Consider the following 26246-nt stretch of genomic DNA (forward strand, 5'->3'; position numbering starts at 1 on the left):
CAATCCTCTTCTGGATCATCCATATGCTCTCTGGCAAACATCAGACGGGCCTGGACATGTACTGGCTTAAGCAGGGGGACACGCCTGGCACTGCAGGATTTGAGTCCCTCTCGGCGTAGTGTGTTACTGATGGTAGCCTTTGTTATTTTGGTCCCAGCTCTCTGCAGGTCATTCATCAGGTCCCTCCGTGTAGTTCTGGGATTTTTGCTCACCGTTCTCATGATCATTTTGACCCCACGGGACGAGATCTTGCATGGGGCCCCAGATCGAGGGAGATTATCAATGGTCTTGTATGTCTTCCATTTTCTTACAATTGCTCCCACAGTTGATTTATTCACACCAACCTGCTTGCCTATTGTAGATTCACTCTTCCCAGCCTGGTGCAGGTCTACAATTTTCTTCCTGGTGTCCTTCGACAGCTCTTTGGTCTTGGCCATGGTTGAGTTTGGAGTCTGACTGTTTGAGGCTGTGGACAGGTGTCTTTTATACAGATAACGATGTCAAACAGGTGCCATTATTACAGGTAACGAGTGGAGGACAGAAGAGCTTCTTAAAGAAGAAGTTACAGGTCTGTGAGAGCCAGAAATCTTGCTTGTTTGTGGGTGACCAAATACTTATTTTCCACCATAATTTACAAATAAATTCTTTAACAATCCTACAATGTGATTTCCTAGATTTTTTTTTCTCATTTTGTCTCTCATAGTTGAAGTGTACCTATGATGAAAATTACAGACCTCTCTCATCTTCCTAAGTAGGAGAACTTGCACAATCAGTGGCTGACTAAATACTTTTTGGCCCCACTGTACATGTGTGTTTTGTGTTTTGTGCACAAACCTGCTACAATTGTACAAATAGTGAAATAGTTATGATAATCCATCTTTTTTCTAGAAAAGTCCTAATTTCAGCTTTGGGATGAAATTATAATCATTTACAGACATACATATGCTCCACAGTTTATTGCCTTTTGAGGGCACCCAAAATTGACAATAAGGCACTGGCAGAAATTGAGTTTGACAAAATGAGGTACATTAGCAGTAATTGGGCTTTAATAAATATCCTTAAGGCAGTAGGTGCGTTTAGCACAGGTCACCTTTAATTGCTTGTTTTCACAGGGGACCATGATTATCCCAGTCAAAGAGTGATTAGCACAGGTCCACACACACACACACACACTCAGTTTATCTGTGACCTATAGGGCTCTGGCTGAGCTTTGCCCTTGGGCTTCATTTGGGAAAATTTAATAAAGGTGTAAGAGGCGGCACTGGCAAAAAAAAGTCCTCAACTCAAGCCCACTGAACTCTAAACCTGCTGTAAAGCATAACGTTACATCTCACATGATACTTAATATCACAAGCTTTTAGTGAGATTTTACAAACAAGATCACTCATGTATTGTAAACTAAACTGAATCTAAAGTGGTGTTTACAGGCTCTTATGCTTAGTAACTATTGTCCATCTATGTCTGTCTTTAATTTCCTTCAGGATCAATAAAGTATCTATCTATCTATCTGTCTGTCTGTCTGTCTGTTATCTATCTATCTATCTATCTATCTATCTATTTATCTATCTATCTGTCTATCTGTCTATAAATCTGTCTATTATCTATCTATCTATCTATCTATCTATCTATCTATCTATCTATCTATCTATCTGTCTGTCTGTCTATAAATCTGTCTATTATCTATCTGTCTATAAATCTGTCTATTATTTATCTATCTATTTTTCTATCTATCTGTCTATTATCTATCTATCTGTCTGTCTGTCTGTCTGTCTATTATCTATCTATCTATCTATCTATCTATCTATCTGTCTGTCTGTGTCTATAAATCTGTCTATTATCTGTCTGTCTATAAATCTGTCTATTATCTATCTATCTGTCTGTCTGTCTGTCTGTCTGTCTGTCTGTCTGTCTGTCTGTCTATCTGTCTGTCTGTCTATAAATCTGTCTTATTTATCTATCTATTTTTCTATCTATCTGTCTATTATCTATCTGTCTGTCTGTCTGTCTGTCTGTCTGTCTGTCTGTCTGTCTGTCTGTCTATCTATCTATCTATCTATCTATCTATCTATCTATCTATTTTTCTATCTATCTGTCTATTATCTATCTATCTATCTATCTGTCTTCTGTCTGTCTGTCTGTCTGTCTGTCTGTCTGTCTGTCTATCTATCTATCTATCTATCTATCTATCTATCTGCATGTTTTGGCTGTGGAAGGAAACCGGAGCACCTGGAGGAAACCCACATAGACAGGGGAGAACATGCAAGCTCCACACAGTAAGGATCCTGGCCTTTTGGTCAGGGAATCGAACCCAGGCCCTTCTTGCTGTAAGGCAACAGTGCTACCCACTATGCCACCGTGCTGAGTATATGAGTGAGTGTCCGATTGCTTGCAATGAACTGGCACCCCCTGTCCACCATCCACGGCAACCCTGATTAGGACAATAATCAGGGTACCAACAATTAGGATAAATAAATACTATTCTTTCATGACTTTTACTGGTCAAGTTTCATGATTGATAACAAGGTAGGCATTTTGCAACAGTTTAAACGAAACATCACATCTCTCCTAAAGGTTTATGACAGTTTAATCTGGATGTTTTGTGATCCAGAGGAAAATCTTGAACTGATCATGCATCTGACAGCAGATCTCAGCGCACCATACATGGATAGGAAATCTTCAGCGCTGCTTCCATCAGAACAAGGTAAAAGGTTGATCTAAACACAGAATGAATTGTGGACCTAGTGTGCCACCTGCTGGTAACCCTAAATATCTTGTTTTAAAATGTGTTCTTTAGCCTTGCTGATTAGGGGACATCTCTTCTAATACAGAATGTACGTGTTTCAGTGACAACAACTGCTAACAGGTGTAATATATCAATGATATAAAGGAAATTATGCTTTAGGGAAAGCTCCTTCCGGTTCCAGCATGCCCCTGTACACAAAGAAAGGTTTACAAAGACATGATGAAAAGCTTGGTCTAAAAAAAACTCCAGTGGTCTACACAGAGCCCTGACCTCAGCCCACTGAACAACTTTGGAATGAACTAAACGCTTTCTTGACCAGCATCAGTGCCCAGCAGCCATTCAAATGCTCTTTTGACCGAATAGGCACAAATTCCCTCAGGTGTGCTTCAAAGTCTTGTAAGAAGCCTTCTCAGAAGAGTGGCTGTTGTTTGAGCTGAAAAGATAACACATAGGTCACTATTTTAATAACCTTTGTTTTTGAAACGGGATGTCCATCAAGCTTAAGGTCAGGTGTCCAAATACGTTTTGTCATATAATGCATGTGGACACCCCTTCTGGTACAAACTCCCACAGACACGGTTTAAAGGGGAAACCCTTCCATGTTATAGCACACAGGGGGAGCTAAATCAACCTCTAAAGCAGTGGTCCCCAACCACCGGGCCGTGGACCGGTACCGGTCCGTGGGTCATTTATTACCAGGCCCCACAGAAAGAATAAATAGTTAGAGAAAAACTCTTCAGGTGGTGTTGTCTCTAATCACCCCTAGGTGGGAGCAGCATCTTGTTGCAGCATAAAAAGCTTGGGTTAGCTTCGTTCTCCTCAATCAGAGCAGAGATCGGCATTGGTGGAGAGGAAGCATGACGCAATCGGGCAATTGGACGCGCTAAAAAGGGAGAAAAAGGGGAGAAAATGCATAAAGGAAGAAAAAAAAAAAAGAGCTGGTATGTGAAGTGAATGATCATAAACGTTACATAAGAAATATAATGAACCATAAGACTCCACATTTAATAGTTTATTTTACAAAATTAATTTAATTGTTTTAGAAAACGAAATACAAAGGCTAAACATTTACAAAAATGTTTACATTTACAGCCATTTATGATCTCACATTAGTAACCAATAAACAAAATGAATGGATCCATTAGACACAAATGCTGTGAAATTATACATTATTATTTTAACCCACTATACAGATGTATGTTTTAGCATAACAGTTTTATCTGTATGCTGTATGCTGTACAGCATGCTGTATGCTGTATTCATGCTGTATTCATGCAACACAGATGCAGATAGTTTTGGCAGTACATTAGGTGTTCTATAGATATAAATATGCAAATTCTTATTTAAATACTACAAGCCATACTGTCCATGTTTACATGGAACAATGCAAACGTTGCTGTGGGTCTGTGATCCGTAGTGCCAAAACAATTCTAAACCTGCACACACTTGTGTTTTTCAGGCTCTTACTGTAAACCCAATAATGTAATGCTAGAAGCAGCAGCATGCAGGAAGCCTCCTGAATTAATTAGAACAGTTTCTTCTGTTCTGAAGCTCTAACTACATTTCCACATCAGTCTGCTCAGCTCAGCGCTTCTCCAGTTTCTTAAACTTGGCCTCTGCAAGAAAAAACAAGACAAAATATCCATCATGAAAGGAAAAGTAAAACGAAGTGAAAGTTTATTGTGTGGATCTTATTAGACAGAATACCAGTCCGCATGCAGTCTGACATCATTGAGAAATAGCGACATCTAGTGGTAAAATATTATACATACATAATAATAACACCAAAGTGAGCGGGTTTGTTGTGATTAAATGAAGTACAGTATAATAGATTTATTGATAATGAACAGCATGATGCATTTATTACAATGCTCCAGCGACACGCCCACACACTTTCATATATGAGATGCAACATAAAGCACCTAACAAAAGCCAAACTACTGCAGGTGCAAAATTCACAGCTGAGGATGTATAAGGGAACAGTAATAGGTCTGCTAATGCAGCCTTTCTCAACCGGGGTGCCGTCTGGCTTCATCAGGGGTGCCGTCAAAAATATTCTGATAGTGATGGGTCGTTCCCGAACGATCCGATTCTATTGAACGGCTCTTTAAAAGGAACCGAGTCGCGCTTCTGGGAGCCGCTACATATATGTTTATTTCTGCGCAGTTTGGCTGTAATTCACCCAGTCCGCTTCCATCAGTAGAGGGAATTAATCAGTCATAATAAGAGCTGTTTATTGTCGAAATTCTAATCCGAAAACGGAGAGCGGAGAGCGAGCGAGCGAGACACACACACACACACAGAGCGCGCGCGCGAGAGAGACACTCAAACTCAAAAGAAGCTTTATTGGCATGACAAATAAAGACATTCGTATTTCCAAAGCAAGTTACAGAGAAATAATAAAAATAACAATAAGAAAGAACAAATATATACAAAACAGTTACATGTGCAAAAAATATAAAATAGAATAAAATATTAATAATTAAATATTTAAATTATTAATATATAAAACACACACACACACACAAAAGAGAGAGAGATACACACACACAAACTGATCGTTATTACCTCAATCATGTAAATATTATAATTTTTATTGTAATTATTTTGCAGTTTTTATTAATATTTTATTCTATTTTATATTTTTGCACATGTAACTGTTTTGTATATATTTGTTCTTTTTTATTGTTATTTTTATTATTTCTCTCTAACTTGCTTTGGCAATACGAATGTCCTTATTTGTCATGCCAATAAAGCTTCTTTTGAGTTAAGAGAGCCGTTGCCGAGTTACAGAGAGAACATGCAGAAAAGAAGCAGTGCTCTTAGTATAATGACAAATAATTGAGAAATAAACTATAAACTCATTTAATTATGTTAAATCTGATTTGTTCATGGTGCGAACTGAGCTTTTCGAGCCTAACTTACATCAAAAACAAGTACAGGGAGCGACTGAGGGCTCTGGACCAGGAGCTCCGCATCTGCCTCTCATCCATCCCTGCCAGAATAGGGCGATTGTGTGCATCATCCCAGGCTCAATTTTCCCATTAAAAGTAAGTCACGTTTACCCCTCCCTCCCTAAATGACACCTTATGGTGTGTGTGTGCGTGTGTGTTAGCAGTCCGAGGGATGCAGAGTGTAAGTTTTTTAATACATTTTAGACTGGGGTGACTTGAGATTTTGCATACTTTTAAAGGGTGCCGTGACTGAAAAAAGGTTGAGAAACACTGTGCTAATGTATGTCAAACAGCATGATTATTAGCAGATCAGTTGGTGGAGTTTGCCCATAGCATTAGAGAAACTCGACCTTACCTTGACACTCAACATTTCCCAACTTTACCTTGAAACTCAACCTTACATTGAAATTCAACCTTACTTTGAAACTCATCTTTACCCTGAAACTCAACATTTCCCAACGTTAACTTTGAAACTCAATCTTACCTTAGGTTGACCTTTAAACTCAATCTTACCTTGAAACTCAATCTTACCTTGAAACTCAACATTTCCCAACAATAACTTTGAAACTCAACCTTAACTTGAAACTCAACCTTACCTTAGGTTTACCTTTAAACTCAACCTTACTCTAAAACTCAAACTACCTTAGGTTTACCTTAAAACTCAACCATATCTTAGGTTTGCCTTAAAACACCACCTTACCTTGAAACTCAACCTTACCTTAGGTTTACCTTGAAACTCAACCTTACCTTGAAACTCAACCTTACCTTAGGTTTACCTTAAAACTCAACCTTACATTGAAACTCAACCTTACCTTGAAACTCAACATTTCCCAAATTTACCTTGAAACTCAACCTTACCTTAAACCTCAACATTTCCCAACTTTACCTTGAAACTCAACCTTATCTTGAAACTCAATGTTTCCCAACTTTACCTTTGAAACTCAACCCTATCTTAAAACTTAACCTTACCTTGAAGCTCAACCTTACCTCAGGTTTACCTTTAAACTCAACCTTACCTTGAAACTCAACTTTACCTTGAAACTCAGCCTTACCTTGAAACTCAACATTTCCCAACTTTACCTTAAAACTCAACTTTATCTTGAAACTCAATCTTACCTTAAAACTCAACCTTACCTTAAAACTCAATCTTACTTTGAAACTCAACCTAACCTTGAAACTCAACCATACCTCAAAACTCACCATTTCTTAACTTTACCTTGAAACACAATTTTACCTTGAAACTTTCTTGTGGGTCTTTCAGGTACAGACGCTACATTTAAAGTCATGCACTTACCCAGCTTTTTGGAATACGTGTCCATTTTATATGCTGCTTGCTCCAGAGCTGTTACCTGCTCCTCAATCTGGTTTATCTGGTCTAGATATGGCTGCAAACTCGCATCTACAAAATAAAATCCAAAACATATAAATGTATGAACATATTGACTCCGGCTGCATGAGCCAGTGTTTATTAAAACATATACTGTATGTACTGTATATCTAGTAGCAATAAAATCTTGTGCAACAAATGAGAAAAAATGTGTGAATTAGACAGAAGACTCACATTTTTGATTTAGGTCTTGTAGATTGCGGCTGATGTTAATCGATATGTCCTTCATCTCCATGTACTTCAGGCTGGTGAGTTTGTTCATGTTTTCTAGAAGTTTATAGTCCTCACAAGTGGCTAATAAAAACACATCATACAAAAGTGTTATTTTGGAATAATGATACTCACAGGTCCAGTAAACCAAGTTTGATCCTCTCCTCTAATTACTGTTTGACAGTAGGTGGACTCGCTACTCTATTTTAACAATATATATCATTATTGAGAGTGTGTGGAATGTTTTGTAATTTTTTCCCTTTTAGGTGCTCCCATATTTAGGAGTCGCCAAAGCGGATAATTCTGGTCTGCGTACCTAATTGGGACTGTTTTATCCCGATGCCCTTTCTGGTGCAACCTCCTTATTTTTATCCGGGTTTGAGACCTAATCAAACTAAACACAAGCTGTTCTATAGACATCTATTTTTTCCCCATGTTGTAATTTAAATTTACATACAATATAAACAACTTAAATGCTCTTCCAGGCGTTTTTGTCCCCTGCTTCCACTGTTTCTTAGTGGAACCAGCCCCACTGTGACCCTGACCAGAATAAAGCGGTCTGGTCGAAGTGCCAGCACAAATAGTGGAGATATGCATAGGGCATAGCGTGCCTCTCTATACGTGATACGGGTCTTTATGAGTGTCCACTGCTGACTGGTGTAAAAAGAGTCAGCAACTGCACAAGTCAAAGGGGGTGGGTGCTACACTGTGGCTCTCCTCGGTCAGCATGAGGGTTTCATGCCTCAAAGAGGAACTGGAAATGACTATGTTAAGGGGAAAAAAAAAGCTTAGTGCTAAATAACCATCGCTGGTTTGTACATTATGTGCACCTGTGAGTTCTCCTTGAAGAAAAACTGCCATCTTTTCAAACATGTCTTTGCAGAGTTCATTGATGTCAGGCTCAGCTGGCTCTGTCGCCTCTTCAGCCGTTTCCACACCACCATCATCTGCGAATTACATTTACGGGAAAGTACAAATTTGGGTCAAGAATTTGGCTTTTACTGAACTGGAAAACATGTGGTTGTGGTTAATAGTTTTATGAACACACACTTTGTCACTTAAATGCAATTTGCCTGAGGAAAAACATGGACCAGTGTCAAGTCACTGTTCCACACAGTACTTTGTAGGTCATTGTTCCATACAGTTGAACATTTCTTTTTCACAATATGACAGTCGATAAAACTAAAAGTAAAATGCACAAGACCCATTTACCACTAAATTTAAAACAGTGTATGAGTTAATGTTAGTGATGTAACGATACACTCTACCCACGATGCGATACGATACGATTCACGATACTGGGTTCACGATATGATTTTTTTCCGATTTTTTAAACAAAATGAAATTGAAGACAAATTATGACAAAGTTTCATTTTATTATTTCTCTTTAAAATAAAATAAAATACTGTACTTGTGCTTATCTTTTATTTATCTAAATAATGAATGCCCTTTTATTTCTGAGGTAGGTGCAAACTGCAAAACAATGCTGGTTTCACTGTTTGGGTAAAAAAAATATATTGCACCATCTGCTGTTTAAAGTGAATATCGATTTATCTTAAATGAAAAACTGATTCAAATCGTGGCACATGTGCACCAGTTTTTAACCGTCTTGTGGTGCATCGTTACATCCCTAGTTAATGTGACAATGTTTTTTGGTTTTACCAGTAACATTGTTCCTACACAACACCAGGGACAGTGGTAGCCTAGTGGTAGAGCTTTGGGCTATCAACTTAAGGGTTAAGGGTTTGAATCCCAGCTCTGCCATACAGCCACTGTTGGGCCCTTGAGCAAGGCCCTTAACCCTCTCTGCTCCAGGGGCGCCGTACAATGGCTGACCCTGCGCTCTGACCCCAGCTTCCAAACAAGCTGAGATATGCGAAGAAATAATTTCATTGTACTGTACATATGTATAAATGACAAAAAAAGACAATCTATACATCTATCTATCTATACACAGGTCCTCCTGTAGATACTGGCTTTGAAGTTTAACTTTAATTAAAGTTTGACTAGTAGAAATTAAACAAACAGTTGGATTAGATGGCACAGCAGTCTAAAAATCTAGCACACAATCGCAAAGCGTTCTCTCTCACTGGCCATGTCTGAGGAAAAAAAGAACGAAAAGTTTTTTACTCATTGTCGCTGGTACAAGCAGTAAAGAACACACTGGGTGTAGCATAATTCAATACATGATACAATGTGGCAGTTGTAGCCTAGTGGTTAAGGTACTGGACTAGTAATTAGAAGGTCGCTGGTTCAAGTCCCACCACTGCCGGGTTGCTACCGTTGGGCCCTTGAGCAAGGCCCTTAACCCTCAATTGCTCTGACTGTATACTGTCACAGTACTGTAAGTCGATTTGGATACATGTAAATGATACGGCTCTCAGTGAAAATCCACTGCGACCAACATCTGCACTCATGTCAGAGGGGCCGGATGCCAGTCTGCACCTTCCTCAGCCATGTTGGGGGTGGTGCAAGCAGCAAAAAAAAATTAGAAGGGAATTAGAAATAATTAAACTGGTAAGCAGATGGGAAAACGTAAACAGAATATGGAAAGAAAATAAACTAAGCAAGTAACTCTCAGATGTGCAATCATGTGTGTTTGTACAAGATGGATGGTACACAGTGACCTCACAATCTATATCAACATGTATTATTATTATTTACATTTACATTTTCAGCATTTAGCAGACGCTTTTATCCAAAGCGACTTACAGTACTATGACAGTATACAAGTCTAAGCAATTGAGGGTTAAGGGCCTTGCTCAAGGGCCCAACAGTGGCAACCTGGCAGAGGTGGGGCTTGAACCAGCAACCTTCTGATTACTAGTCCAGTACCTTAACCGCTAGGCTACAACGTCACATATTATTATTATTATTGTTAGTTCTGAAAGCCTAGAACCAACAAAATCCAGTTAGACATGACTGATGGACAATGAAACGATGTGATCATGGTTGTTTTACACAATACATTAATTAAAAGCTGAAAATCACTGATGTCCCCTTTAGGTGTCCAAAAAATTTAATCTAAACTTTATGATGAAACTTGATTCATACCAACAGCTTTAACTTAACAAGTGTGGAAAATAACATTATATATGGAAGACACATAAGTGTATACAGTCTTAAAATTGCACCCAAAACGCAACATCATCTATTAGGAAGAAAGAAAAATGGGAAGCTACTTAGAATGTTGGTTTTATCGCAAATCGCTTCCTACTCAAAAAGTAGTGCACTTCAAATAGCACAAAAGCCATTATTCAATTATCAATGCAGTGCCCTACTAAAGGGATCTGGAAGCGAATTGGGACACAACTATTGTGTTTTGATTATGTCGATCGAATCAAAGTTGAAATCTCACTGTTGTTGGTGGGTCTTTTCGGCGCAGACGCTACATTTAAAGTCGTCGCCCCGTGTCCGGAATCTTCATTCTGATCAGAATCCTTCCTTAGGTTTAAAACGGCTGGATCCACTGCTGATGCTTCCTGTCCTGTCGCTGCCATTTTCACTTTCCCACTGTCACATGATTCTATCACGTTGCTCACGTGACTATAGAGGATTTCCAACCACACCCTAGTGTGGAATTCTTACCGGCTACATTAAAGTATAAAAGCATTATGCGTTAAAGCATTTTGTATGCATGTGCAGTCCTTATTACAAAATTATTCACTAATATTTATTATATTTTTACTTTTTTGTGAAAGTTTCTTTTTTCTGGGAAGGTGATCTGGCGCATATCCAAGTGAAGCCGGCTTGCGACACTATGACGGCTGTACTTTTCAAAATTAAAGTCTGTGTCTTTCTATAAAATCCGTTTTAAAGGGAAAGTCGTTCTGGTCCGGGTTGCGGTGGATGCTGCGCCAGCCGTAAACACTATGTTCAAGGGGCAGTTGTAGCCTAGAGGTTAAGGTACAGAACCAGTAATCGAAAGGTCGCTGGTTCAAGCCCCACCACTGCTAAGTTGCCACTGTTGGGCCCTTAAGCAAGGCAGTGGCGGTTCTAGACCATGTGAGGTGAAGAGCCAGGCAGGGGCCAGAGGCTATGTTAGAGGGGCCAGTTACTTTCTGCCCAAATGTGCATTGTGGGCATTAAGAAGAAACAGTCGATATTCAATAGAATTCAACATTTTATTTATGCAGTTTTCAGTCTAAAAACCCCTTAAGACGGTCCGACTGGAAAATGTGGGTTACTTTGGTGTGCAGCTTAGTCGCCGTGTGTTCTCAAGAGTGAGGTGACCCCCCCCCCCCCCCCGAACCGCCACTGAAGCAAGGCCCTTAACCCTCGACTGCTCAGACTGTATACTGTCACATTATTGTAAGTTGCTTTGAATAAAAGCGTCTGCTAAATGCCGTAAGGCAGGAATACACAATCAACAGGGCACCAATCCCTTGCATGGCAACATACATACACACACACGCACACACTCACATTCTTGTACCTACATCTAGAAACAATTTAGAGCAGCTGTTTGAATACAAAGGTGCACAGAGAAAATATGTACAGACAGGCAGTGATTTGGTGCGAGGACCAAGGTAATTATTGGAACATTATTGCTATTTGATACAACATACAAACATACAACATACAAAGGTGATAAAACATACCAGGGTATGATAAAAAAAAATTTGTAGATACAGGGGGAAATTATCTGTGGCTGTCCCAGGCTCTGCAGTTGGAAAAGAAAGAAAATCAACAGCATGAGGTGGAAAGGACCCTGACTGTTTGACTGAGAAACTGAACCCAGGCCATTTTTGCTGTGAGGTGACAGTGCTACCCACTGCACCACTGTGCTGCTCCGGTATTAATTACACCCCAGTAAAACAGAATTTTATAGTTTATAGTTTTTGGACACTCAGGTAAAGTCAAATGAAAATATAGACTTAGTTAATTTACATCTTGTTGTGATTTCTATGAGTGCCTACAGCTGTGATTTTGTAAAAAAAAAAAATAATAATAATAATATTTCTGGACACTCAGGTGGTGCAGCAGTAAAACTCATGAGTTAAAATCTCAGCTTGCCTATAGGGACAATGATTGGCTTGTCTGCAGGTGGGATTGCTAGAGGGGATTCCACATGACTGCAGCAATCACGAGACCTGGCTTGATTACAATGTCTGTATGATGAGGGAACAAAACTGTTTCTGACTTAACTTCCAAAAGTAATTTTTAGGTACTATTTGTGAAAAGGCAGTCTGAGAAATATTATTTAGTTCCTTCACTGCTATAGGAAAGCAAAATTACATAATTAGTCTAGTTTGCTATGGCTTTTTTCATTGATGGTTGTAATGGCATTCATACTTTGGGATGCAAAGTAATGGGATTCAAAGCTCTGATATTACACAACCTTTTTGCTATTAAAATAAATAAATTATTAATTTGGTTGACATAATTGCATCACATAATTGCTGCAGATGTGTTAGTTAAACATTCATGCTGAGAATCTCTTATTCTACCATGTCTTAAAAGCACTTTACTGGATTCAGAGCTATTGACTAGACAAGCACCATAGCTGGTACAGGGTGTCACACAGCAACATGGGTTCTGAGGACATAGGTTTAATCCCTGCTATGGTTAGGATTTTCACGTATCCTGTTGTCCACATAGGTTTCCCAAAAACTAACAGAAATTGGATTCGCTTCTTTAAATTGCCCTTAGGTTTTAGTGAATAAGTAAAATGGTTAGTGTGATGCCCTGCAGTAGGTTGGCTGAAAAATTAAAATGCAGATACGGGATTATCCCAGCAAATTAGACCACTGTGGGCGCTCAGGTGGTGCAGCATTAAAACAAGCTAGCACACCAGAGCTGACATTTCTAACTCACCGGTTCGAAAATTAGCTCAGCTATCCGGCTGGGCTGGGTGCCTACATGAACAATGATAGGCTGTTGTTCATACATAGTGGAAGACGGACGGGACCTTATAAATGGCAAAGCTGATCCACATATGAACTCGCTTCATGCAGGTGAAAAGATGCAGTTGGCTACTGCACATGTCGGAGGGGGCGTGTGTCAGTCTCGCTCTCCTCAACCAGGGTGGAGGGTCAACATCAGTAAAGAGGAAGCGTAATGCAATCGGGTATTTGGATATGACTAGATTGGGAGGAAAATTTGAATAAAAGCAAAATAAATAAATAAAATAAATTAGACCATTGTGGGCACTCAGGTTGCACAGCGGTAAAACATGCTAGCACACCGGAGCTGACATTTCGAACTCATCGGTTCGAAACTTAGCTCTGCTATCCGGCTGGGCTGGGTGCCTACATGAACAATGATAGGCTGTTGTTCATACATAGTGGAAGACGGACGGGACCTCATAAATGGCTGATTGATGGCGCCTGGGTTAATGCGTTGATCAGAGTGTGGCTCTCCATACACAAAGCTGATCCACATATGAACTCGCTTCATGCAGGTGAAAAGATGCAGTTGGCTACTGCACTGGGGGCGTGTGTCAGTCTCGCTCTCCTCAACCAGGGTGGAGGGTCAACATCAGTAGAGAGAAAGGCGTAATGCAATCGGGTAATTGGATATGACTAGATTGAGAGGAAAATTAGAATAAAAGCAAAATAAATAAATAAATAAAATAAATTAGATCATTGTTGCAGCTGTTGGGTCACCACAATGACGTGGATTTGAAAGAAAGAAACCAGTTAAAAGCTGAACAAATATTTGGAACGTTATCCTATTGTACTGCATCTCTTATATAAGTAGTTGGTTTTTAACAGCTAAACCCCACTGAATGTGTTTTTAAATAGTTCTTTGTCTGAAGAAATACATTAAAAGTCGCCGTTACTATTAAAAGACGGTAATGTTACGTTTTGCGGCTTGTGCTTTATTTTGACACGCTCTGTAGTGCACTAGAACGCGGTTTGGGACACAGCCCGTTTCTGGCAGCGGTTCCCACTTCTCAGGCTGCGGTGACGATGCGAGTGTGTAGTGACAGGGCAGGACGGAGTGTAAACATGGCGGCATGCACAGCCACAAGCCTGCGCTGCTCTTCTCCTCTCTATTAAAGGCCAAAGAGTCGAGACAGCGGAAACATGGAGACCGAGGAGGAGCAGCACATGACCACGCTGCTGTGCATGGGCTTTCCGGACCCGGTCGCCATTCGTAAAGCGCTGAGGCTGGCCAAGAACGACATTAACGAGGCCGTGGCGTTCCTGACCAACGAAAGCCCCGGACTCGGCTTCGGATATGAGCCGATGGAGAGCGGACCCAGCCCGGGTTCAGGGTCTGGAGGAGACGGTGAGAACAGCGGTAGGACCGGCAGCGGCTTCGACCCTCCGCCTGCTTACCACGACGTCGTGGAGAGTGAGGTAAAAACCCCGTAATGGCTGAAAGCTTGTAGTTTTAGTTCTCCTAATGACTTACAAGCGGGGCATTTTAGAGCAAATGAAGTTAGTTAGCATGGCTAGTTAGCGGCTTAAATCCCCCTCAGGGCTGCTGTCAAACGCTGGAGGGAAAAGCGCGGGTAGTGATTTCCACTCAGGCTGTGTCTAAATTCTCACAGTTCTGTACTAAATAGTATGTAAATAAGTAGTCCAGACACCATTCATTTTGCATTAATTTGACACACTTTTATAAACGGTAGCATGCGGTTGGAGACACAGCCCCTGTCCAGGACCAGTTGCTTGGGCAGCGTGTGGGAAATGAAGCATGGCAAATGTGTAACAGTCAGGACTCACTGTTTAAATACATTTTACTATGCAAATATTCATGTAAAACCTTTAACACTGGCAGAATTGGGCACTTGACCCAGCATTTAGGGTCAGTATATAACAGTGCTGGTTGGTTTGTGGTTGGAAGGGGTGTTTACGAGCTACAGTTGGAGTCAAAAGTATACATACACTTGTAAGAGAGTCTTTTCTTTTTGTGATTAATATGTTAAGTGTGTGGGTGGGTGTGTGGGTTTTGATTTGCAATATTAGCCCCTAATTTACTATTTTAGTCACAGAAAGTGAACAACCCATGCTGATGTAAAGCTTGCTTGTGGGCAGGGTCACTTATATTTTTAGAAAACCCATAATAAGCCCTTTATTTATAAAATAAACCCCTCAAAAGTAATGTGTTTTTTTTTATTATTTAATTTTTATTTTACTCTATTTAATATTTTTTTTGCAAAATTGAAATAAGATCATCTAGTAGCAATGTAAAGCTTGCTCGATTGTGGACAGTTTTATACAGATTGTCAGTAAACCAATAGTACACTTGTGGTGGGAGACCTTAAAACAAATATGTGAATTTTTTTGTTGCAAAATTGAAAAAGCGTTCCAATTATTAAGTCACATCCAGATAACGACTAGTGGCAATGTAAAGCTTGCTCGATTGTGGACAGTTTTATACAGATTTTCAGTAAACCAATAGTACACTTGTGGTGGTGGGAGACCTTAAAAATGAGTATGTGAATTTTTTTTGTGCAAAATTGGAAAAGCGTTTCAATTACAGTATTTAGTCACTTCCAAATAACAACTCATGGCAATGTAAAGCTTGCTCGATTGTGGACAGTGTCACCCAGATTTTAATTCATTCATTCATTTTCTTATCCGCTTATCCAATTAGAGTCGCGGGGGTCGCGCCAGTCCATTGCAGGGCAGACACACACACACACACACAAATACACCCATTCACTTATATTCAGTGTCTCCAATTAACCTGAGTGCATGTTTTTGGACTGTGGGAGAAAACCGGAGCTTTTCAATTTTCAGTAAACCAATAATAAGCTTGTGGTTGTGGGGAACCCTAAAAACTACTATGTGCATTTTTTTGTTGCAAAATTGTAAAGCAATTCACCTCACTTGCATGTTTTTGGACCGTGGGAGGAAACCGGAGCTCCCAGAGGAAACCCACGCAGACACGGGGAGAACGTGCAAACTCCACACAGAAAGGACCCGGACCGCCCCACCTGGGGATCGAACCCAGGACCTTCTTGCTGTGAGGCAACAGTGCTACCCACTTAGCCACCGTGCCGCCCTATTCCAATCATTTAGTCACAGACAAAGAACAATTCATGGCAATGTAAAGCTTGCTTGATTGAGAAAAGAACTCAAAATTAGGGTGTGTTTCAGTTAATTAGACTTTACACGAGTGACATTGACCACAGTCAAGCAAGTTTTCAATGACGGGACTTTACGGCTGCCATGCAAGAAAGTAACCCCAGCTTCTGCTTTTTCTTTCTCCATGTGAAACAAACATCAGTCTAGCTTTAAAGGTGGCAATTTTAAGCAGGTGCATGCCAGCCTTCAGGCTCACTGTGATGTAAAGCTTACCTTACTGGAACTGTGTTACTTGTTTAAGCAGCCTCTAGTTTATGGCAGACCTTTTATTTATTTGTTTATTTATTTATCTGGGCATCTATCATTTATCTATTACATCTAACCATCCGGATAAATTTCCTTTCTGCATCAGATGACTGTTTCTTGGCTAGAGGCCACTGATTCATGTGATAGACGCACTCAAACTTCAGTCAAGCTTTTAACTGTCAGTCTGTTACAATTACAACTCAGTATGCTAAGGGAAATGCAATCTTAATGTTAAAGGTACTCTAAGTATAGAAATATGACACACATTTATCCACATGTGCAGAGTTTATTCGAATATTTTTCAGTTCAATTCAATGCAATTCCACCTTCAATTCCTCAATTCAATTTTCCTCCCAATCTAATTGTATCCAGTTACCCAGTTGCGTTACGCTTCCTCTCTTCCGATGCTGATCCCTACTTCTGATTGAGGTGAGCGAGACTGTCACACGCCCCCTCCGACACGTGTGCAGTAGCCGACTGCATTTTTTCACCTGCACAAAGCGAGTTCATATGTGCATCAGCTTTGTGTACGGAGAGCCACACCCTGATCCACATTATTCCTTAACTCTGTGCAGGCCCCATCAATCAGCCAGCAGAGGTTGTATTTGCATCAGTTATGGGGTCTCTATCTGGCTTCCCGCCCTGTGTTAACAACAAGCCAATCGTTGTTCATATAGCCGCCCAGCCGGATGGCAGAGACGAGTTCAAAATGTCAGCTCTGGTGTGCTAGGATGTTTTACCGCTGCGCCACCTGAGCGGCTCAGCTCACTTTCCAAAGTGATGCTCTTGACAGCAGTTTTGTAGGTATAAATAAAATGAATTGATTTGCTCTTTAACCAAAATCCACTCTTTTAATGATAAACATCTCTGATCTGTATAATGTCATTTGGTCAGGGTATGTATTTAGTTCATATTTGTTTTTATTTTGCTTGTAGCTGTTTGAGGAAAGCCCTTAATTCAAAGCTGTAATTACTTGTGTTGAATATCTTCTTCGCACCACATGTATCGAAGAAAGCATTTAGTTGAATCTGCAGATTACAGCATCCTGCTCCCCTACATGCTAAAACCTGAAATGACCTGGCTTTGGAAGCATGTTGTGTTTATTCAAGCGAACGATAAATAACTGCTTTCACACGTGCCCAAACATATGAAACTTGTGATCCAAGTGGACTTGGTTCTGGAACTAAAGTGCATGTATAAAATGCCCTGATAGAATATTCAAATTCAAAAGTGAAATAATGTCCCCTTAGTTCTTTGTTAGCCTACATTTTTGGTTAATTTATTGTCATAAGTTTGCCAAAGAGCTGTTTGTTCATCACCTGTGCTTGTCCCTGATCGCTAGTTTTCTGCTAAATGACTAGTGCTCAGCTAGAATTGTCAGATTACAGCTTTGCTAAAACCAAACGTAATGGGATTTCAGTTGGTTGCTTTATTTATTGCTTGAAAATACATATTTCAGATACTTTTTCGTGGTGTATTAGGGGCAAGTTAAAAGCAATGCCATTGGCAACTGGCATTTCAAAATTGTCTCTGAAGTAGTAAGATTGATTTTAAAAAAACCTTTTTTAACCTGCTTTCACCCTGTTCTTCAATGGTCAGGACCACCACTGGACCACCACAGAGCAGGTATTATTTAGGTGGTGGATCATTCTCAGCACTGCAGTGACACTGACATGGTGGTGGTGTGTGCTGAAGTTTTTAAATAGTGTCCACTCACTGTCCACCCTATTAGACACTCCTACCTAGTTGGTCCACCTTGTAAATGTAAAGTCAGAGACGATCGCTCATCTATTGCTGCCGTTTGAGTTGGTCATCTTCTAGACCTTCATCAGTGGTCACAGGATGTTGCCCACGGGGCGCTGTTGGCTGGATATTTTTGGTTGGTGGACTATTCTCAGTCCAGCAGTGACAGTGAGGTATTTAAAAACTCCATCAGCGCTGCTGTGTCTGATCCACTTATACCAGCACAACACACACTAACACACCACCACCACACACATATATGTCAGTGTCACTGCAGTGCTGAGAATGATCCACCACCCAAATAATACCTACTCTGTATTGGTCCTGTGAGAGTCCTGACCATTGAAGAACAGCATGAAAGGGGGCTAACAAAGCATGCAGAGAAACAGATGGACTACAGTCAGTAATTGTAGAACTACAAAGTGCTTCTATATGATAAGTGGAGCTGATAAAATGAACAGTGAGTGTAGAAACAAGGAGGTGATTTTTTTTTAAATGGCACATCATTACAGTTCATTTTAAGTGTGTTTCCATGCCAAGAGTGGCTTTTGCTAATTTTGCCTTGTAGAAGAAATGATACTGAAACTGAGTTTCTGTTGAGTAGTTACTGCGGCTTACTCATTGAACTCAAAACGCCTTTCCGAAAGTCACCTCACTGCTAGGACACTCGCAGGCGTCTCTCGAGCAAAACCAGTTTGATGGCTGAAGTGTTAATACGAACTGGTTGAGCAGCTGTTTGGGCGATCCGTAAGCGTGATTGTTTTGAAACGCGGGGCATTCCTATTAGCTAACCATTTCTCGTCATTTATTTATATCGCAGTGCTGGTTTTGGTGTCTTTGTTACTCATACTGAAACGTGGAAATTATATTCCACAGACGAAGTTCTTTAAACTGGCTGCCGTTAGTGGTGATTTAGGTGTTCTATGCTATTTCAAGAAGCGTCTCGCTTCTGCTTTCGGTGTCCCCTGTTAACACGTTAGAATCTTCACGCTGCATGAGTAAACGGTACAGTGGTGTTCCAAGAGTGTCCCAGACGTGACATAGCATCCAGAGATTAGACGCACAGCCTTTTATTTCCTGTGGTGCACATAGCGCACAGCAGAAAACATTTGTGGATACTAATGAAAATAAAAAGCAAACAGAAATAAAATGCTACATTTGCAGTTTGTCTGGCAACTGTGCATGCTTATGGCTATTGTTGTAAAGCAAAAATGATATCAGGATTATTTAAAAGATAAATACATTTTAAAAGGGAGGAGACACAGTTTCACAATCAACACAAAATTCAGCAAATTTTTATTATTATTTGTTTTTTAGGTCCACTGTGTGGTAAAGTGTTTAAACACTGTAGCTTTAGCAGTCTCTCAGCTGCTGTGCTCATGTAACACATGATAGTAGTATGCGTGAAATCGGCCCTCATGGGAGGATGTTGTATCGAGGAATGCTAATGATTTACTGGTAAATCGACAGAGAAGTTATTGTTCGATTAATGCCGACGCTTACACAGCTGATGCTGGATTTGAGCTCGATTTGTGTCAGGATGGAGTTTAACTTAGACATGCGGATCTGTGTAATGGTAGTTTTAAAAAAATGATGTGGATATTTAGCATCATGTTCCAGTATAAACTTTGAATTTTGCATATTATTTTATAACAACACTAATGTTGTCAGGAAAAACCCAGATATATCAACTGCATCTTTAATGATTATAATTAACATGTGTAATTAGCTGCAATGGATTAGCACTTTGTCTAGGTATTCCTGCCTTGTGTCCAGTGTTTCCGGTTGGAACTGGACTCACAGTGTTTCTAACCAGGATAAAGCAGCTGATGGAAAAAAAATGGGGTGGCACAGTTTCTTCGTGGGTAGCCTTGTCGCCTCACAGCAAGAAGGTCCTGGGTTTGTTTTCCAGGCGGGGCGGTCCGGGTCGTTTCTGTGTGGAGTTTGCATGTTCTCCACGTGTCTGCATGAGATTTCTTCTGGGAGCTCCGGTATCCTCCCACAGTCCAAAGACATGCAAGTGAGGTGAATTGGAGATACAAAATTGTCCATGACTGTGTTAACATTAAACTTGATCTGATGAATCTTGATTAACCAGTAATTACCTGCCCTGTCATGAATGTAACCAAAGTGTGTAAAACATGACGTTAAAATCTTAATAAATAAATACTGCCATGTTCACTGTTACTACGCTCACTGCTATGTTTTGTAGTATGATGCAAACTTGTGACCAAACATTGTTTTTTCTTCTTGTTTTTAGCAGTTGGGCTATGCATCTTGCACTTATGGTCCTGTTCAGCCCTATGATAATAAACCAGCATGGTCTGTCATTATGTCACATGAACACATACCATAAAAGAACTAAAATAGTAGCATCCAGAATTAAGAGCCTGTAGTTTTGTATGTCGTTTTAGCAATTATTCTACTTTTTGCACATACTTTTGGAGGCATAAAATGTTCTCCCAAAGTAAAAACTGAACTTTGAGCTATTACAGTGGCATATTTTTTTTTACTGATATAGGTTAATGGATAGTTAGTTTATAGAGATGCATGAGTACCGATACTGGTATTGGGTATTGGCCCGATACCGCGCTCATTAACTCGTACTTGTACTCGCAAACGAGGCTCCGATACTAAACATCCGATACCGTGTGCCTAGTGCACGTTGCTGCGTTATGCCTAGTTCACACTACACGACTTTTGCCCTGATTTTCGCTCGGCGACTGGTCGGCGCTAGATTTGCCGGCTCGGGAGCAACTCGGCGTTCGCTCGGCGATCAAAACTCGGCTCTCGATCGCTAAGTGTGAACTATCCAACAACTCGATCCGACCGGCTCGCCGAGCGCTCGTCTAGCATGTCAGATATCTGATCTCAGATGTGCGACTGGCAGTGAGTGACATGTCGAACAGCCAATGAGAACGCAGGATACGGTGTGAGGTGTGAAATAAATATAGTTTATTTCAGAATACACCGGCACACACACGTTACAGTATTTCTGACCTGATCGTTCTCTACAAAACATAACAACAAAACACCAACATTGCAAAAATATTTATTAACCTCCAACTCACTACAGAACAATCCATGCTATTCGTGTTGCCAAATCCACTCAGATTCATTTATTTTTCCTCCTTGATTTCATCACGTCAGCGCACAAACACTTTGATCACTCGCTACTTGTTGACGTGCATTTTTGGACGTGGTATCATTAAACTTCTCGTCACTTCTCACGTGTGTTTTTGTTTTTAAAAAAAACGGTATTCTAAATAGGTATCGGTATCGGCAAGTACAAAAATAAATGTACTTGTACTCGTACTCGGTTGTGAAAAAATGGTATCGATGCATCCCTATTAGTTTATTATTTTTATTATAGACATTCTGTAATCGTACAAGGCGTTACTGTAATAAAGGGAAAAAGAATGTAGATTTCAGACTGAACAGTTCGGTACAAGCTCTAACATTAGGGTTGGGCGATATGGCTAAAAAAAAGTCATATCTCGATATGCTTTTGAGAAGTGGCGATATACGATTCGATATAATGTAAACTTAAAGTACAATGGCAGGCCACCGCCCGTATTTTATCTTATATTGTTTATAAGTCTTAAAAACACAACACTGTAGTTCTGATAAATTCTGACTGATTTACAGTGTTTATATTTTGTATTATTACAGGCTGTATTTGTATTCATATTAACAACATTTCTATTAAACAAACCAAATCTCACAATCACATTTATGCTGTTTTAATTTTACTTCAAATTAATGAGCATAAAAAAAAAATCCCAAAAACGTTTAGTGTTTGATAATGCTTTGCTATCATTGCAAAATGAAATCGCACAGTAAACAGCAGCACCGCGACCCAGAAGAAAAGAGTCGTTTCGTTGTTAGGTTTGGCATGTTCGTTCACTGACAGCTTTTGGCCTCACATCATTCTCGGACTCACGCATTGACTGATGCTCCTCGTACTCACGCGGGTGCTTTTGCTTTAGGTGGTGAAATAAATTTGATGTGTTGCCACCTTTTGTCGTCACAGTATTTTTGCACATTTTGCAAATTACAGTCGTTTGTTTTGGAGTCTGACCTTCTGTATCCAAAAAACTTCCACACTAGTGATGTAGCTCCCCTTTTAGGGACTAATTCATCCTCAGTGCTAATTCCGGTACTACTCTCTGCATTGGTCGCCATTATTTCACTGTTACATGCTTGAGAGCGAGTGACGCGCATTTGCTAACAATATCGCGATATGGCAAAAATCATATCGAATTTACAACTATACCGGTATTATCGTGAACGATATTATATCGCCCAGCCCTAGCTAACATACTAATCATAGTAATTAAAAATGCAGTCAGTATATTAGCTTTTCCTGACAACTTGATTTATTATAAGATGATAAGCAGAGTTTTACCTTTATACTGGAGTATGATGCAAAATATTGACATTATTTTTGTAAAAACAATCAAAGAAGTTATACACAGATCCACATGTGCAAAGTTTAACATAGTGAGATTCTGTACTGATGCAAGCTGGCTTCAAATTTGTGATTTTAATGTGTAATAATTTATTGTTTAAATAAAATAAATGCATAAAAAGTTTTTCTTTTTGGGTTACAATCTCCAAGTGCAGTATGTAAATAAAGCTGGTGCATGAGCACTGAAGGTGGGCGAAAGTGAGTTTCAAATCGGTACGCTTTTCCTGTACAGACACTCTAGATTAGAATCAAGCATCAGCTATTGAAAACGAATGTTACTGACATTTTTTAGCCGACAGTTTTAATCCAGCACTCCATTTCTGGTTCATTATTGGCTAACCCAGTGGTGGTTCCCAGCCTTTTTTTCCCTTGGATTCTTCCCCTACGAGTATCTAAGAAAAGCTGAGCCGCCCAGCCCACACACACACAGACCTATTATAGCATTAATTAACATCAATTAGCTTTTTCATTTTCTCTTGGGTTCCCTTTAATAGTTTTTTTTTCCTTTTCACACTGGTTTCTTTTCTCTTTTCAAGACAACTAAACATTTAGCTGTTTCCTGGAGTCGTCTCATTTTGCCTCATACTGCCTCTCACCACAAATAACACATTCTGGTCAAGTTCTCTCCTTCAGTAAAAACAAAGTTAAGGTAAATCTTGAGATGTAGCAATTCTTTTTTTTTTTTTATACAGCAGCACTTTAATGTTTCTTAGAAATTTTTCATTCATTAAATAGTGATTCTGTGACTGGAGGAATACCAGGGTAATCTAGTCAACTGGCTGATCTGATAAAACTGAGAGCATGGGTCACAGAGGCGAGACTAATGTTTTTGAGTGGAAAATATCATTTAAAAAAACTTTTATATACAGGTTTTTTTATTTTATTTATTTATTTCCTTTTCTCCGAAATTTTCCCCCAATTTTCTAGTCGTATCCAATTACCCTGTTATGCTTCACCTCCACCGATACAACCCTCCACTGCTGACTGAGGAGCTTCGCAATTGACACATGCCCCCTCTGACACATGTGCAGTACCGACTGCCTCTTTTCACCTGCACTAGGCAAGTTATATGCAGACCAGCCTTGTGCATGGAGAGCCACACCCTGATCAGCATTATTCCCCAACTCAGCCAGCAGAGGTAGTAATTTTACCAGTTTACCCGGTTTACACACCCTGTGAACAACAGCCAATCGTGAACAACAGCCAGCCGGATGGCAGAGCTAAGATTCGATACGATGTATTCGAAATCCCAGCTCTGCTGTGCTAGCGTGTTTTACCGCTGCGCCACCCGAGCGGCATATACAGATTATTTGAGTGTACTGAAAAAAAAAATATATATATATATTCACATGTACAATTTGTATTTTGACAAACTCCACGTTGGGAACAATGGGGTTTACTGGGTTACGACTGACATCCCTGGTACTGACACTAAAGAGCTTCTGTTTGTGATTTTAATGTGTAATAGTTCCGTCATTTATGATTTTAAGTAATAAGCACACATTCTCTAAAAGCAAGTGACATTCCTAATACGACAATTGTATACAGCTGAAACATACCGTCTCATACTATTTCTGTTTTATTAGCGGTATTAGGTGCCAACATGCCATTCCTGTTGCCTTATACTGGATGTAAACACCAATAGCCTGTCAGCCAATTTCTGACAGTTCATTCGACTTTATCTAGCTGTGTGTATAATCTGAGTATCAGGCCATGTTTGTTTGTGTCAGGTGTTGCGTGACACAGGTCACGAGTCTTAAGGCTATATAAATAGCACAGAGGGAAACACTGTTCCCCAGGTTATGCTCTTCTTAACAGAGGACTGGTCCACATGGCAACAAACCAAGGCTGAAGTTAACCCAACACACATGCAATACTGAGAAACACATGGCACAAATACACACGGTCACATGCACATGCATGCCCACTGAACTTGGGTGACTGAACTGAACTGAAAAGGTGTGTATACATTCATCCAAAATCAGCTATGCAGCACATGGTTCTGTGAAGGTGTGTGACAAGTAAAGACTGATGGGTTGAGCTGGAAACTGTATTCAGTCATGTTCTCTGGGACAAAACAAAAACTTAGTACATAGCAGAGAAAGTGTAACAGCAAGCAGAGCTGTTTATAGATAAGCTGGAGTAAGTGGTGTGATGATGGAACTTTGTTGACATGCAGTGAGGCATGTGGGCATTCTGACTTTTGTATTTATTCTTTCTAGTTGTTAATGGAAATGACTTGTAGTGAAGTGTTTTGGCTTGCAGATTACTCACTCACAGTTAAGTTCACACTACTCAACATTCAATGTGTCCAGATTGCTGTGCAGTTCACACTACACAACTTGATCTCTTGTAACTTAACTCTATGTGATGGATAGATGATAGGGGGTCACACACTACACGATCTATCACCAGGAGGAATCTTAGACGAGTCTGTCCGGTCTCCCAAACTCCGTTTTGTCATGAAAACACACAGGAGGAGTGACAAGGGGTTTAATAATACAATGTCCAAAAATCCACGTCAACAAGAAATGAGCGATCAAAGTTGTTTGTGCGCTGATGTGCAGCGTTAAAGCAAGGAGGAAAAAGAGCTACGTGGCCAGCAAGGATGATGTGTTTTGCAGAGAGAGTTATGTTGCCTCACACATTTACAACTCCTCCCCCTGGTTTCCCCCTCACTTCATATCGTGCGTTCTCATTGGCTGTAGTTTGACACCGCACTCACTGCCAGTCACAACCTGATAGCAACACTTCACACTGCATTATTTTGAGTCGCTGACCAGTCCAGATATTAGCATATACTATACTCGTGTAGAGCAGTCACACTGGTGCTGGAGCTTTACATCAGTGACATGGCATTCTTATACTTGTGAAGACTATATTAATGTGTAAATATTAACTATTTGATCTTTTACTGCTTTTTATGTATATATAAATTTTTAGCATCATGTTAATTGTTAATACCAACACTATAGAGGCCCATCTGATACAGTTTGCATTACAGTTGAATCTAGCCCACCACTGCTGAGATTTTAAGCTCTTGAGTTTGAATCTCTGCTCTGCTACAGGCAGGCTGGGTGCCTACACCGACTAGATTTGCTATGTCGGAGGGTAGACGGGCCAAAGGGATTCCTCTTCATGCCTGGCAATGGCGCCTGCACAGAGGCGGTGAATAATGGAGATGATTGCATAATTCTCTGTACATCATACTGCCTCGTGCAGGTGAAACAGAGTGATTGACACAGCCATCCTCGTTCAGTGTAGGGGTCTGCAGGAGTAGAGTAGAGTTACTACCGAGTAATTGGATATGACTAGATTGGGAGAAAATAGTTTTTTTTAAAAAAGCGGTAAAAACACGCTGCAACCGGAGCTGGATCTCGAATACGTCGTATCGAATCTAGCTCTGCCTTACCGGCCGAGGCTGAGCGGCTATATGAGAAACGATTGG

At 40.1% G+C, this 26246-nt stretch overlaps 2 protein-coding genes across 3 annotated transcripts in view; one reads left to right on the top strand and one right to left on the bottom strand.

Annotated features, from left to right (window-relative positions):
* Positions 1-3740: 3740 nt before the first annotated feature.
* Positions 3741-10794, bottom strand: bloc1s2 (biogenesis of lysosomal organelles complex-1, subunit 2). Its single transcript, XM_063001308.1, has 5 exons — positions 10653-10794; positions 8125-8241; positions 7259-7378; positions 6992-7096; positions 3741-4359 (listed from the first exon to the last, which is right to left on the bottom strand). Exons 1-5 carry the CDS (start codon positions 10792-10794, stop codon positions 4328-4330), a joined length of 516 nt encoding a protein of 171 aa, XP_062857378.1. The 3' UTR covers positions 3741-4327.
* Positions 10795-14249: 3455 nt separating this feature from the next.
* usp24 (ubiquitin specific peptidase 24) overlaps positions 14250-26246 on the top strand; it is a 90210-nt gene continuing 78213 nt past the window's right edge. For both annotated transcript variants that reach the window (XM_063002166.1, XM_063002167.1), the window contains exon 1: positions 14250-14601. In XM_063002166.1, the coding sequence (XP_062858236.1) occupies positions 14326-14601 (276 nt within the window). In that variant the 5' untranslated portion in view covers positions 14250-14325. The remainder of the gene's footprint in view (positions 14602-26246) is intronic.

This window comes from Trichomycterus rosablanca, chromosome 9 (genome assembly GCF_030014385.1).
Source record: "Trichomycterus rosablanca isolate fTriRos1 chromosome 9, fTriRos1.hap1, whole genome shotgun sequence".
Taxonomy (NCBI): domain Eukaryota; kingdom Metazoa; phylum Chordata; class Actinopteri; order Siluriformes; family Trichomycteridae; genus Trichomycterus; species Trichomycterus rosablanca.